The following is a 16,454-nucleotide window of genomic DNA, read 5'->3' as shown; positions in this document are numbered from 1 at the left end:
CTTGTGCTTAAAGTAGAAGGTGGAGGGTTTGTGATGGTTCTTAGTTCCTGTTCCCAGGGTTATTTTGTTTTCTGTTTTTTCTTCATCATGACATCTACAATCTTGGGCCAGTCCTCAGGAAAGCTCTGTTCCCTGCATAAATGAGCTTTACCCTTCTTGTAGAAAATTCCATTGTGATAGAGGAGCGACTGGCTTTGATCTGTTCCATCAACATACAGATTTTGGCCTTCCCTTCCCTCTTCCCATCAAAACATCAATCCTAGGAGAAATCTTGTTCAGGTTATGCTGGTCATACAGAAGTGTGAACATATTTTTAAAAAATAAAAATATGTGATTCCAAAACCACAAAAGCCCTTAAGCTCTTGCTGTCAGGTGTAACACCCAAAATATTTTCTTGCCTGCACACTATCTTGGGCTCAGTCCCAGCAGCCAGCCAGGAGCGCGCTCTTGCTTTTCCAGTCCCTGCCAGTACTGAGGTGTCCATGGTCCTGCTGCTTTTTCAGCCCCCCCAGAAACACACTCCTCTCTCTTCTAGCTTCAGGCAGCAACTGACTACTCTGGCCTGCAGCTCCTTTTATATGAGCTTACTGGGCCATCATTGACTGCTCCTCATTGGCAACCTCCCTCATTGGCTACAGGGAGCAGCCTGGAGGACTTCTTCACGGCTCCTTTCTGGAACAGGGAGTGGTAGAACTACGAGGCCTCCAGCAGGGGGCCTCTGGGCCTAATACATCCTGTCACACCAAAATATAGAACTCAGTTTAAAATATATGCAGACAATTCTGAGTTATCATTGTGATGGCTGACATGAAAAAAATCTCCCAAAAGTGAGATTTAAAAAAAATATTAGGTATACATAATATGTGCATAGACACATGTGCCTGCATGTAATCATGCAATTGCATATACTTTGTTTTTCTCGCAAAAAATGGAATTCTGAACTATAAAAATTCTTCCAACAAAGAAATTGAAGAGTTTTTTTCCTTGTTCAGCTAGCACATTACTTTGTTAAACCCCAAAGAAGATAAAAAATTCTCTGTCATTAAAATCAAAGAGAAGATGTTTTTAATTTTGAAAATATATATTTTTAGCAGGAAAGAGGAGTGTGGCTTTACAAGCCTGATCCAAAGCCTGCTGAAGTCATTCCATTGGTTTCAGTGGATTTTGAATGTACATATGGCTTGGAGGTGTTAGGGTAGGATAAACCTTCCTAGGTCTTTGGACATGAATCTATAGACTTGCCTAGTGTGCTTTTTTTGGTTTCCGCCTTCTTGGGCCAAAAATGCACAAAATTATTTAATCAAAACCAAACTCTTTTCCTACATTAAAAAAACCAGGAAAAGCCAGAGTATAGTTAATATTTATATAAGATCATTCTCCTATAGTTCTACTGCAGATTTCATAGTCTTATACATTTGTGCTTCATAAAAAAAACTGAAGGTAACCAGCACTAATACTTGCAATTACAGATTTCATTCCCTTTTTGTACACCATTTATATTATTTACCACAATTTCATTTTCTGATGGTGTTTTTTTAAATACATGAAGTTTAATGCGTTTCGTGGCATAAGGAAGATGGCATCATAGGATTAAGAAAATACCAATACAATTAGTGCATGGAAACAAAAAATAAAAAGTATTTACATTCGTATTGAAAACCAGAAGTTGAAAAGGAGCATGTTTTTTTATTTATGTAAACAGGACCATTTATATGCTCAAGAAATCCTGAGTTTGAAATCCATCTCTACCACAGATATACTGTATGACTTTGAGAAAGTTGCTTAACCAGTCTGTATCTAAGTTTCCATTTGCAAAATGAAGATTATACTCCTTTACTTACCTTTTCAGGAGTGTTGTGAGGATTAATTAGTTAATGTTAGTACAACTCTCTGAAGATATAAAGTGCTCTATAAGTCTTAGGTATTTAAATAATGAAGTATAATTTCAAAGTGGTTTGCAGAGATTTAGCCACACAACTGTTCTGTTATTGGAAAATCCCTGCACACACTAAAATTTTATCAGAAGTACAGTAATATGAAAGCATTATGTATAAAATTAATTTTTGTTAATAAGAAAAAGAGAGGAGAAAGATCTAGCAGTGTCTCTTTGTTTTTAGGTACTGAACCTGTTTTTGGCCTTGCTGCTGAGCTCATTTAGTTCAGACAACCTTGCTGCTACAGATGACGATAATGAAACAAACAATCTGCAGATCGCTGTGGCAAGGATTCAGAGGGGAATAGATTATGTGAAAAGAAAAGCACGTGAATGTGCACAAAAAAAATTTGTGAGAGGACAAAAAGATATAGTTGAAATAAAATCAATCAGTCAGCTAAACAACAAGGAAGACAACTACACTACCAACCATACTGTAGCTGAAATGAATAGAAATCTGGATAATCGCAAAGATGAGAATGGAGCCACAGGTGTTGTAGGCAACCGTGATTATGCATCATTCATACACAACCCAAACCTTACTGTGACCGTACCAATTGCTATTGGGGAATCGGATTTTGAACATTTAAATACAGAAGAGTTTAGCAGTGAGTCAGAGCAGGAGGAAAGCAAAGAGGTAGGACTTGAAAATATTTATGCTGTATAAGTATATGTGTGTGTTATGGTTCTGGTTGCCCTCAATTTTGGCATCAATTATATTCTTTCATATTATGGCTTACGTTGTTGTTTGGATGCCACAAGCTCAAGGTTTTTAAATGGAATTCTCAGGAATATATATGACAAGTCAGTTTCTAATCATAGAAATGTCAGGCTGATGAATCTTAATCCTTCCTCCTGCACTGAAGCAGGACCAGGTATACCTAGATCATCCTTGACAGATGTTTGTCTAACCCATTCTTTAAAATCTCCAGTGATGGGGGTTCTGCAAGCTCCCTTGGTAACCTCTTCCAGGTCTTAACTATTCTTATAGTCGCAAAGTTTTCCTAATATCTAACCTAAATTTCTCTAGCTACAGATTAAGATGGTTAATTCTTGCCCTACCTTTAGTGGACATGGATCACTCTTTATAAAAGCCCTTAACATACTTGAAGGCTGTTATCAGGTCCCCCCTCAGTTTTCTTTTCTCAAGACTAAATATGCCCAGTTTTTTAAAAAAACCTTTCCTCATAAACCAAATCATGTATCATTTTTGTTGTTCTGTTCTGGACTCTTTCCATCTTGTCCACATCTTTCCTAAAGTGTGGCACCCAAAACTGGGTACAACACTTAAGCTCAATACCGAGTAGAGCAAAACCGTTCACTCTATGTCTTGCATATGACATGCCCCAGAATTACATTTTGCCTTTTTCACATTGTGGCACATGGCTGGCTTTCATTCAATTTGTGATCCATTACAACCCCCAGATCCTTTTTAGCAGAACTGCCATCTAGCCAGTTATTCCCCATTTTCTGTTTGTGCATTTGATTTTTTTCCTTCCTAAATATTGTACTTTGAAATTACCTTTATTGAGTTTCATTTTGTTGCCTTCAAACCAGTTCTTCAATTTATCAAGGTCATTTTGAATTCTAATCCTGACCTACAGAATGCTTGCTACCCCTCCCAGCTTTGCTGTCATCTGCAGATTTTCCTCTCCACTTTCCAAGTCATTAATAAAATATTGAATAGTACTGGACCCAGGACTGATCCCTGCAGGATTCTACTAATTCAACAGTGAGCCACTGATAAACACTCTGAGTGGGGCTTTCAACTAGTTTTGAACCCACCTTATAGAAATTTCATCTAGACCATATTTCCCAAGTTTGTTTAAGGGAATATCATGTGGGACTGTATCAAAAGCCTTACTAAAATAAGGATATATCATAGCAACTGCTTCCACCTGTCGACTAGGCCAAAGAGGGAAATCAGATTGATTTGGCATGACTTGTTCTTGCCAAATACATGTTGACTATTCCTTATCACCTTATTATCCTTTAGATGCTTGCAGATTGTTTAATAATTTAACTAACCAGTAAGGCGGACTGGTCTATAATTTCCTGAGTCGTCTTTGTTCCCCTTTTTAAAGATAACTACTATATTTGTCCTTCCCCAGTCTCTGGGACCGCACCTATCCTCCGTGTATTCTTGAAAATAATTGCTAATGGTTCTGAGTTTTCTAGATTTCTAGATCCTTAAGTACTCTGCTGATTTGAGTACATTTAATCTATTGAAGTATTCTTTAACCTGTTGTTTCCCTACTCTGGCTTGTATTCCTTCCTTTTTGTTGTTAATATTAATTGTGTTAAGCAGCTGGTCACAATTAACCTTTTTAGTGAAGATTGACGCAAAATAGGCGTTAGACACCTCAGCCTTCTTGATGCTGTATTATTAGCTCTCCTTCCCAGCTAAGTAGTGGATCTTCATTTTCCTTCATCTTTCTCTTGCTCCTAGTGTATTTTATATCCCTTGTCATTTTGTGCTTCAGCCTGTCTAATTTTTGTCCTCACATACTTGTGATATTCTTTTGTACTTCTCCTTAGGAATTTGTCTGTTTCCACTTTTTGTAGGATTCCTTTTTGATTTGCAGAGGATTAAAGAGTTCCTGATGCAGCCATATTGGCCTCTCAGTGCTCCCTAAGGTGATGTTTTTCAAGTCATATTGGTTATGAGGAGCAGTAAAGTACTTCCATCTTTTCCCCACAGTACGTAAGGAATGGACTAGCAGATACAAAGTCCTTTTTTCAGCCCTAGAATAGGACTCAATCTTGTGTATTGTTGCCTGCCAATTTCCAATGAAGTCAACAGGGGTATCACTTCAAAAAAATAGTTTAACATATTTAAAACGTTTGAAAATTATTAGAACTTCTGCTATTTGGCTCTGATTTGAAGCCCTTTGATGTCAGTCAGTCAGTGGCAGCATTAATGGTATACAATGAACGATAAGCTGCTTTTTTTAGTATTTGATCAGTTTTCCCATACTTAGTGTTAAAACTGAAAAAATATCTGAAAGAAAACAATAAGTATTATAATTGGAACATCTCCAATAAAATTTTACATAAGAATAATCAAATAGCAAATTTAAAGTATTAAACTAATTTTTTGCATGTCATTTATAGCAGCTCTGACCTGATAAACACAATGGTCCAAATTCATCCCTGGTACTGTAACTTCTTTGATTTCAAGCATTTGTGGATCACAGATCTTTTTAGATAATCTACTGAATTTTTAATATGAAAATAGTTTATTGTGTGCTCTTTTAAAACGAGTTATTGAAATAAATTTTCTGTATCAAGGTGTAGTCAGAATTAGACTTTAATTTGAAAGACTAAATAATGATAGTTTTATACATGTTTCTATTTTCTTGTCGTTTAATATACAGTGATGAAATATTATTGTATTCATTTGCTGTAGAAACAATCCAGTTACTAAAACTGGGCTTGTTCTATGTATTTTATAGGGCATCTGATAACCTATGTATCATCTTCACCTCTCAAATTAAAGGAAAATGTGTATTTTTAATTTATGGTTATATAGAATTAGAAGGGCCTGTAATTTTGCCCCTTCCATCTCTACCCTCTAGGATACATTACCCCTGCATGAAAAGTGTCAAGTCATTACCCCTTTAAAAGTTATGAAAGACCTTTTTATTTTTAAAATATTTATAACACATTTTAATGTGTTAACCACACTGTATTTTTGTAAGGTGTCTAGAATGTTTTGGTCAATAGGTGCTATATAAACTAAACTATATTGTTTATTATTAACCTGAATAATGGACATTGGATTTTGGTAGATATTGGTCAGGTTTTTCTTTGAAGGAGTGTTTGGATGTTTCCAGATATCACTATATTGTTCTGATGTCACTTTATTAAATTTGATGACTGCACTGTGAAAATTGTTATCCCAAGCTATTGAAGAGTTCATTGTTACCCACCTTTTATATTTTTTGTTACAAATTCCAGAGCTGCTTACACTGATATTCAAGTTTAAACATATATGTAAGTTACTCTTAAGTGCTGTTATCTGCTTTTCTTTTAATTTAGTCAAATGGGGAAAAGTGGCTCAGATAATCAGAGTGGCCAATGAGACACATCAATTAGCAGAATTATGTCTTCTATATGCAGTATGTTTGCAATCAACAGGGAAGTTGGTTGTCTATTTGTTAGAGAGTTTACAGAGATGATATCTCACATCCGGAGTCTGGTCTTTTGGCACACAGTCCTAACTGGGCTGGCTGCAGCCAGGGATCACTAGTAGAGATGCCCAGCCCACACTCCTTTTTCTCTGTCACACTCCATACTCAGCTGGCTAGGAGCAGGTTGCATAGGAAGAGTTTTGGTAGCTCCATGCCATCTGAAGTTTCCTCTATTATAGAGAAAACCTGGGGAGGTGGGGGGCAGGTTGCCTGGTTTTTAATTTGATTCACACCAGAAGATTGATGCGAAGGAGACTTAACATACTAGAGATCACAGATTTATCTCTAGGTATAGACTTTCACTTTAACAATGTTGTATATCTGTTATAATATAGAATTAAATTTTATATTTAAATGTTTTTCTATCAATTACATAATTCAAAAATGCTAAAATAAATGCAACTGCATATTGAATATTATAATAGGCAAAATTCATACCTGAGAATTTGAATTTGGCCCGTTGACTGATTGTCCTGTGATCATTTTCAGAAACTGTATACTAAATACATTTTTAGTGGATAGAATATAACTAATTTAGAGAAATGGAAGAATAAAATTATTTTCTGATTTTTTAAAGATCTAGATGTTAACATTTGATGATGTTGTAAAACTATTTGAAGACATAATGTGGATGTAGGTGTGTCATAATTTTTAAAACTGTCAATTCCAAGTCTAATGTACATTTATCAGCATCAGTCTGCTTATATTATTTCTTTAAATGTGTCTTTGTATATACGTCTGCAGAAGTCACTAATCAACCGATGTGTAAGTTTTATGTTAGATAACGTATTTTTTTAATATTTTGGAAGCCATATTTGAACTGTTTCCAGCACAAAAAAAATCAGAGGTATTTTATTTTGAACTTCATTTCCTACCATTCTTACTTCTCACAGGAGTAAATTCAACCTGGATCAGTCAAGAATGCAGCTCTGGTGCTTTTTAACCAGGCAGAGCTACGGGTCAGCACTCTTACACAGGTTACCTCAACAAATCATACATATATAATCACTTTTAAAATAAATATTGACTGCATGCTACTCAGCTGTAATATATTCCTTCCCCATCCATTGCAATACAGTAGAAACATGCACAGCTGCTCTGTAAGCTGAGTCATGTGACTCGAATCATAGCATGGTTGGGGGCAACCCCAGCATTTATTATAATTCTCTCTCTCTCTCTCTCTCTCCTTACATCATGTTGGTACTTTATGTATCATACTTCAGTGATATAAAAAGTGCATGCTCTATAGATTTTTTTTAAAATTTGGATTATAAAGTGACAAGAACACTACATTTTAAGAGATTATCATTTTTAAAAAAATACAAAAGTATTTTATTTGAAACTTGCTTATAACTTTATTGTTGTATTAAAACAGACTTTTAGATCTCTTGTAATTACAAATATTCTGATCACATTCATTCCTGTAATGCATATTTAAGTAAATATTTTTAATTACCTTGATTATTTGATTGCTAAAAAGTGTTTATATTTTGGTAGGATATGTTGAATTTTTTTTAGTTGTGTTTAACTTTTAAGATTTAAAATATAGTTTTCTCCTCTAGGAAAAAATAAAACTTTCAAAACTTTAGGAATAAAGCCCCAGTCTTGCAAATGTTCACTTACCTGTTTAACTTTATGCTCGTGGATGGTCCCATTGACCTCTGTGGTAATGTGCAGTGCACCAAGTTGGCCACGTATAAAAGTTAGGGCACTCAAGCAATTAAAAAAGTTAATCATGTGATTAATCACGCTGTTAAAGAATAACATAATACCATTTATTTAATTATTTTTGGATGTTTTCTACATTTTCAAATATTTTTATTTCAGTTACCACTCAGAATATATACAGTGCTCACTTTATTTTATTATTTTTATTACAAATATTTGCACTGTAAAAAACAAAAGAAATAATATTTTTCAATTCACTTAATACAAACAATTTAGTGCAATCTCTTTATCTTGAAAGTTAAATTGACAAATATAGAATTATGTACAAAAATACTGCACTCAAAAATAAAACAATGTAAATCTTTAGAGCCTACGAGTCAACTCAGTCCTACTTCTTGTTCAGCCAGTCACTCAGACAAACAAGTTTGTTTACATTTGCAGGAGATAATGCTGCCCGCTTGTTGTTTACAATGTCACCAGAAAGTGACAACAGTTGTTTGCATGGCACTATTGTAGCCGGCGTCGCAAGATATTTAAATGCCAGATGCGCTAAAGATTCATATGTCCCTTCATGCTTCAACCACCCTTCCAGAGGACATGCGTCCATGCTGATGACAGGTTCTGCTCAATAACAATCCTAAGCAGTGTGGACTGATGCACATTCATTTTCATCATCTGAGTCAGATGCCACCAGCAGAAAGTTGATTTTCTTTTTTGGTGGTTCGGATTCAGTAGTTTCCGCATCGGAGTGTTGCTCTTTTAGGACTTCTGACAGCATGCTCCACACCTCGTCCCTCTCAGATTTTGGAAGGCAGTTCAGATTCCTAAACCTTGGGTCGAGTACTGTAGCTAAATCTTCAGAAATATTTTCTAAATCTTTAGAAATCTCACATTGGTACCTTCTTAAAATGAACAACATGTGCTGGGTCATCATCCAAGGTTGCTATAACATGAAATATATGGCAGAGTGCAGGTAAAACAGCAGGAGACATACAGTTCTCCCCCAAGGAGTTCAGTCTCAATTTTAATTAATTCATTTTTTTTAACGAGCGTCATCAGCATGGAAGCATGTCCTCTGGAATGGTGACTGAAACATGAAGGGGCATACGAATGTTTAGCATATCTGGCACATAAATACCTAGCAATGCCCACTACAAAAGTGCCATAACACCTGTTCTCGCTTTCAGGTGACATTGTAAATAAGAAGCTGGCAGCATTATGCCACGGAAATTTAAATAAACTTGTTTGTCTTAGCGATTGGCTGAACAAGAAGTAGGACTTGTAGGCTCTAAAGTTGTACATTGTTTTGTTTTTGAGTGCAGTTATGTAACAAAAAATACTTAGATTTGTAAGTTGCACTTTCATGATATAGATTGCACTAGGGTACTTGTATGAGGTGAATTGAAAATACTATTTCTTTGGTTATCGTTTTTACAGTGCAAATATTTGTAATAAAAATAATATAAAGTGAGCACTGTACACTTGGTATTTTTTATGTTGTAATTGAAATCAATATATTTGAAAATGTAGAAAAAATCCAAAAATATTTAATAAATTTCAATTGGTATTCTATTGTTTAACAGTGTGGTTAAAAGTGCAATTAATCACGATTAATTTTTTTGAGTTAATCACGTGAGTTATCTGTGATTAATCAGCAGCCCTAGTAAAAGTGTTTGCAAGATCAGAACTTAAATCCCTAGGAAAACGTCCATATTCATTTTGTTTGTCATCACTAAATGTGTCTGTGAACATAACTCAGTAGGTTTATTCAGAGAGACAAAACTTCATCACAAACACAAGATTTTAAATGAGAGTTAATGTTTAAATAGATCTATGTTAATTTAAAGTAATATATTACAGTGTGGACATTGGAATGAGGTATTTGTACAGCACCTAGCACAATGGTATCCTGGTCCATGATTAGGATTCCTAGGCACTACAGTAACACAAGTAATAAATAATAATTTTGAAAATAAGGAAATTCAGAGTTAAGGTTACAAGCAAATGTGTAAGAGTCAGTAAATAAGATTGTAGGTCAAAAACCCTAAAACTCTGAAAATATAAAAATAGTTAAGGATACAACACAAACCTTAATTGTGCCCAGCTGTGTGCTCCCTCACCCTCATTTATCCTCTCCATAATGGTGGGGGAATTTCACTTTCTGCCACTTGGTGGAAGTTGAAGTGCAATTGAGAATTGTGCTCATAGTCTTTGGTTGTGTAATCTTGTGGAACACTGTGCACTTATCCATTTGGCCTATGTTGAGTATAGAGAGAATCTATAAAGAAAAATATATAAAGCAGGAGCCTAATCCTATACCTGTCGATAATGGTCTTGATTCACACCTGCAGGTGCAGGAAGGTAATTCAGAAAGATTCACTTTAAATTCTGTTTTGGGGCTTTATGGAAGCATCACCAAACGAAGCTTCCTATGTAACTCATCTCCTGAGTGATCCTTATTTGGTCCAATCTTTTTAATGGGCCGTTTTAGCCAGCTCCAGACCACCCATTGGCATAAGGTAGTAAAGGAATTATGCCACTTTGTTCCTGCTTCCAGCAATAAATCTAGCCCAAATTGTGAAGTGATAAATGATAGATTTGTAATTCTTTGGCTGGACAAACATTTGGATTTTTAATTTTAACTCCAAATTACCTGCCATCTTTCTTTTGATAATGTTCTGAGAATGTTTGTTGAAGTTACACTGGTAAATAGATATACCTCTTAACACATTTTTGTCTGTAGTTTGCATAGCTTTTGAGAGAGGTTTTTAGTGAATACTCGTAAATGAGTCGTCTATGTCTATGGAAGTCTTATACCTGATTCTGTTAGCATGGAAAATTGTCTTATTGAGACAGTGCTCTGGCTTTAATCAAGATGTGCAAGAAATTTATCAATTGAATGTTTCTGTCTGGGGGCCCAATTCTTCTTCTAGTGCTTGTTCATGTCCATTCCAATCAGGTGTGTGTGCATGTGCATGGTGGCCAGAAGATTCTTCCCTTAGCAGCATCTGTCGGGTTGGCCTGGGCGCCCCGTGGAGTTGCGCCTTCATGGTGCCCAATATAGAGCCCCACCAACTCGCCACCCCTTCAGTTCCTTCTTACCGCAAGTGATGGTTGGCTGGAACTTCCCTTAGCCCTTGCTTAGCAAGCATGTTCTATAGTTAACCTTAGTGTCATCTTAGCATTAGAGTTCTTAGTATAGAGCTGTTGGGGCTTTCCTCCCATCCCGCCTCCCCGGAGCCGTGGTATGCCGTGTTCCCCAGGGTTTAAAAACTGTGTGGTCTGTGCAAAGCGCATGCCAAAGAGCGATCCTCACTCTTCCTGTTTACGGTGCCTAGGGGAGATCACTGTAAGATCTGCTGCTAGTTCTGCCCTAGAACTCTTAAAGAAAGGGATCAGCGGCTTAAGGTGATCCTCATGGAGGCAGCCCTGCACTCCCACTCCGACCCAGGCTCCCACTCCGACTCGATGCAGAGTGCCCCAGCACTGTCGTCAAGCCTGGTGCCAAGAAAGGACTCATCCCAAGATGCTTGGCACTGACACGGCACCTCACAAGGCCCAGCTGATAACTGGTACAAATCTCACTTGCCGGTGCATCAGAAGAAAAAGAAGCCGGATGGCTGCTCTCCTCCAGCTAAATCCAGAGAAGTGAGACCCCAGGTGGGCCACAGCTCTGGATCCCCTAATGGGGCTGTCTCAGCTCCTGCCCAGGTGAGGCAGTTGAGTCTGGGACCCCCTCGGTCACCGGTCCCTACACAGCCGGCTACGATGTCGAGGAGCTCCCCCTCTCCATGTTCCTCGGCATCAGCCCACTCAGACAGAGAGCCTACCCACTCCCTGAGCTCTCGATGCTCAAGGCACCGAGGCTCGGCTTCTCTGTGGTCTTCAGTCTCAGAGACCTCGGGGTCAGAGTCCGAATCCTATCACTCCAGGACAAGCAGGAGCCGCAGATCGAGGTCCAGGAGAGACAGGAGGGAGCCCCAGGCATGGCCTTTTCAGTGGCAGAACCCACTTCCGTGGCCCTTCTGAACCCCCTGGGCTCTCTCCCAAGGACAGGGAGGAACCCCAAGGTCACTGCTCCATGACGACTTCTGTGGCCTCAGCCACCTTTATCTTGCTATCGGTTATGCATCTGGCCTCAGCACGTGCTCACACACCAATGCCTCTGACACCGGCACCGTCGTCGACTCCGGCACTGTATATGGAACCGACCCCGGCAATGTCCTCGCACCATCTTCGACGCCAGCACTATTGTCGACGTCAACTATGATGCAGGCACCGATTAGCACCGATAGTGGCGACAGGCCCTCCTTCTTCATCAGAGCCTACGAGCGGATGGGCACTGGCTCCATCGACTGTTCCTCCCATCGTACCGATGGCCACGCCAACTCTTGGTCCAGCATCTGCAGCTCTGGCACCGTTTGGCGCACCACGAGCATCAACTCTGCCCTGAGAGTCTAGGGACCCTCAGGGGCGGATGGCAGGGAGCATCCGCTCCTTATAAACGTTTCCTCTTTGTCACCTGATGAAGCACTGGCAGATAAAGCCATAGTCCTAGAGCTTGAACAGGGTGCTGCAGAGGTTGCTGCATAGGGCTGCTCAGGGTCTGAGCATTAAGGCCGAGGAGGTAGTTGAGGAGGCTGATCCCATGGTGGACATCCTCACACCCTCAGGACTTTCCTGTATTGCCCTTCCACTCATTAAAACTATTGTGGACACCACTGAGACCCTGTGGCAGACCCCAGCTTCCTTGCCACCCACTGCCAAGCGCAATTAGAGGCGTTATTTCGTGCCCTCCAAAGGTTTCGAGCATTTATACTCTCACTCACCCCCTGATTCTCTTGTTGTGGATGCTGCTAACCAGCGTGAGAGATGGGGCTTACAAGGGCCCTCCCCAAAAAACAGGGAGGCTAAGCATCTAGACCTGGTTGGGAGAAAGGTCTATTTCACAGGGAGTCTGCAGCTCCATATCTCGAACCAACAGGCCATCATCAGCAGGTACCCGTATAACACAAGTGCAGCGATGGCCAAATTTACGGAGCTCCTCCCTTCGGATTCCCAAACCGAGTGTTTTGGCCTTGGTTGAGGAGGGGAAGCTAGTCTCCCAGGCTTCCCTCCAGGCACATTGGATGCTGCAGATGCCATGACTAGGGTCATAGCGACTGGGGTAGCCATGAAGAGGGGATCCTGGCTCCAACTCTCGGGGCTCTTACGAGGTCCAGTAGTCCTCACATTTGAGGGTGAGACTCTGTTTTCTGAAAAGAGAGACAAGAGGCTCCACAGCCTGAAAGACTCACGAGCCACCATCAAGTCATTGGGCCTGCACACTCCTGCCACAGAGCGGAGACACTTCCTCCAAGTTTCCATCAGTGGAACCAACAGGATGGTTCTCAGAGGAGGAACAGGAGTGGCAGGAGGAGGGAACATCCAACCTCAGGCCAGGGCTCTGGCCAGCCCAAGACCGGCCTTTTGAAGGTGCGGTTGAGGACAGTGCACCAGATCACAGACTGGATCTACCTCACCTTACCTTTTCCTCCCGACTGTCCCCTTTCTACTGTGCATGGTCCTGTATTACTTTGAACCACTGGGTGCTCTACACAGTAGAGAGGGGATACTCCATCCAATTCTGTGCCCTCCTGCCCTTCCACCCCCCTTCCCTGTCCCTCTTCAGAGACCCTTCTCATGAGCTCTACTCATCCAGGAGGTGCAGCTGCTTGTATTTCTAGGGACAGTGCAGGAGGTTCCTCTGGAGCACAGGGGCGAGGACTTCTATTCCTGATATTTCCTAATAATGAAAGCCAAAGGCGGCCTCAGACCTATCCTGGACCTCCGAGAACTCAACAAGTTCATAAAGAAACTCAAGTTCTGCATGGTCTCCTTGTCCTCCATCATCCTCTCACTAGATCCAGCAGATTGGTATGCCACCCTCAACTTGAAAGATGCGTACTTTCACATCGCAATCACTCAGCCCCACAGGAAGTACCTCAGGTTTGTGGTCAATGGTACCCACTACCAATTTACTGTCCACCCGTTCAGCCTGTCAGCAGCACCTCGAGTATTCCCCAAGTGCATGGCAGTTGTTGCCGCGTTCTTGCAGAGGCACCAGGACGCCAGGACCTTACTTGGACGACTGGCTGATCAAAGGCCACTACAGGACCCAAGTGGAAACTCAGGTCACACTTATCAGAGCCTGGGTCTCCTCCTACATGAAGTAAAATCGACTCTGTCTCCCATCCAGAGGATAGAGTTCATAGGGGCAGTACTGGACTCGACCCAAGCCAGGGCATACCTGCCACAGCCGAGGTTTCAGGCCCTTGACAACATAATCCAAGGCATCATGCAGTTCCCCACCATTACAGCAAGAAACTGCCTGAAACTTCTTGGTCACATGGCTGCCCGTACCTACATGGTGCAACATGCCAAACTCAGGATTTGACCACTCCAGTCGTGGCTCACGTCAGTGTATTGCGCAGCCCGGGACAGTTTGGACAGGCTCGTGACCTTGCCTCGCCCAGTCCTCGACTCCCTCTGGTGGTGGATCGACGCTCAGGAGGTGTGCTTAGGGGTCCCCTTTGCTGCCCCATTGCCGTCTCTGTTGTTGATGATGGACGCATCAGACTTGGGCTTGGGAGCTCATTGGGAGACAGCAGGACTCAAGGGCTCTGGTCGCAGGCAGATCTACGTCTCCACATCAATGTCAGGGAGCTGAGAGCGGTGCACCTGGCATGTCAGACATTCTGTCCTTACCTAACCGGACAATGCGTATCCGTCATGATGGACAATATGACAGTAATGTTCTATATCAACAGACAGAGGGGTGCATGCTCCTCTCCCCTGTGCCAAGAAGCCCTCATGCTGTGGGACTTTCAATTCACGTGCAGGCATCGTACCTCCCTAAGATTCAGAACAGGCTGGCAGACCACCTCAGCAGGTCGTTCCACAGCCACGGGTGGTTCCTTTACCCGGATGTCGCAATTTCAGTGTTCCAGAGATGGAGGTTTCCTCTCCTAGACCTCTTCACAACATGATGCAACAGGACGTGCCAGCAATTTTGCTCCTTCCAAAATCATAGCCCGGGTTCCAGCACATATGCGTTCCTCCTCCATTGGGGAGGTTCTCGCCTATACACCTTTCCACCGATACCGCTTGTTCACAAGGTGTTGCTGAAGATCCATAGGGATCAAGCTCAGGTCATACTGATAGCAACAGCCTGGTCCCGTCAGCACTGGTACACATCCCTCCTAGAGATGTCCGTGGGAGCCCCGATTACCTTGCCGCTCTGCCTGGACCTTCTTACACAGGATCACAGATATCTCCAGCACCCAAATGTACAGTTGCTCCACCTCACTGCATGGAAGCTACATGGTTAAATCCATTGGAGCTTTCCTGCTCAGACCAAGTTAGACAGGTCCTCCTTGGCAATAGGAAACCCTCTACGAGAGCCACGTACCTTGCCAAGTGGAAGAGATTTTCAATCTGGTCGGCTCAGCTCCATTCACCCCCGACACTAGCTTCAGTGCCACACATTCTGGACTACCTCCTCCATCTGAAGCAGGAGGGTCTCTTGTCATCTTCTATATGAGTGCACTTAGATGCCATCTTGGCTTTCCACCCAGGCGTGCAGGGCCGCTTGAAATTTGCTAATCCTATGGTCAGCCGATTCCTAAAGGGGCTTCACAGGTTATACCCTCACATCTGTCAGCCAGTCCCTGCCTGGGACCTCAGCTTGGTCCTTTCTAGACTCATGGGGCCTCCCTTTGAGCCTTTAGCAACATGCTCCCTGCGTTCCTGGTAGCAATAACCTCAGCCAGGAGGGTGTCTAAGCTCAGGGCCTTGACATCAGACCCTCCTTACACCATGTTCTATAAGGACCAGGGTCAGCTCAAGCCTCACCCTGCTTTCCTCCCAAAGGTTGTCTCACAGTTTCACATCAACCAGGACATTTTCCTCACGGTTTTCTACCTTAAACCTCATTCCAGTGGCAGGGAGCAGAGACTCCACTTTCTGGATGACTGCAGGGTGCTGGTCTTTTACATTGAGAGAATGAAACTGTTCAGAAAGTCGGTCCAGTTGTTTGTGGCAGTGGCGGACAGGATGAAAGATCAGCCGGTTTCATCCCAGCCCATCTCGTCATGGATCGTGTCCTGCATCCGTGAGTGCTACTACCTGGCAGGCGTTCCCACACCTCCGATCACTATGCACTCTACCAGGGTGCAGGTTTCATCTACAGTGTTTCTGGCTCAGATGACCACCCAGGAAATCTGCAGAGTGGCAACATGGTCCTCCATACGCACTTTCGCCGTGCACTATGCAGTTATCCAGCAGGCCAGAGACAATGCAGCCTTCGGACGATCAGTACTTCAATCAGTGGACAGCTCCGACCCCACCTCCTGAACTTGGCTTGGGAGTCACCTGATTGGAATGGACATGAACAAGTACTCGAAGAAGAAAAAACGATTACTCACTTCTCATAACTGTTGTTCTTCAAGATGTGTTGTTCATGTCCATTCTAATACCCTCCCTCCTACCCCTCTATCGGAGTAGCCGGCAAGAAGGAACTGAGGGGGTGGCAGGTTGGTGGGGCTCTATATTGAGCGCCATGAAGGCGCAACTCCAGGGGCACCCAGGCTGACCCGACGGATGCTGCTAGGGGAAAAATC

At 41.8% G+C, this 16,454-nt stretch overlaps 2 protein-coding genes across 2 annotated transcripts in view; one reads left to right on the top strand and one right to left on the bottom strand.

The window, feature by feature from the left end:
- The window catches only part of LOC140895607 (uncharacterized), a 169,581-nt gene that overhangs the window by 32,138 nt on the left and 120,989 nt on the right, over positions 1-16,454 (bottom strand). The window lies entirely within an intron of this gene.
- Positions 1-16,454, top strand: part of LOC140895608 (sodium channel protein type 2 subunit alpha-like) — a 204,534-nt gene that overhangs the window by 123,497 nt on the left and 64,583 nt on the right. Inside the window, exon 17 of the mRNA XM_073305731.1 lies at positions 2,118-2,570. Coding sequence (XP_073161832.1) covers positions 2,118-2,570 — 453 coding nt within the window. The remainder of the gene's footprint in view (positions 1-2,117; positions 2,571-16,454) is intronic.

The sequence above is a fragment of the Lepidochelys kempii genome, chromosome 11 (genome assembly GCF_965140265.1).
Source record: "Lepidochelys kempii isolate rLepKem1 chromosome 11, rLepKem1.hap2, whole genome shotgun sequence".
Lineage (NCBI taxonomy): Eukaryota > Metazoa > Chordata > Testudines > Cheloniidae > Lepidochelys > Lepidochelys kempii.
Note: the sequence above shows the minus strand (reverse complement) of the source record. Positions and strands in the feature narration are given on the sequence as shown.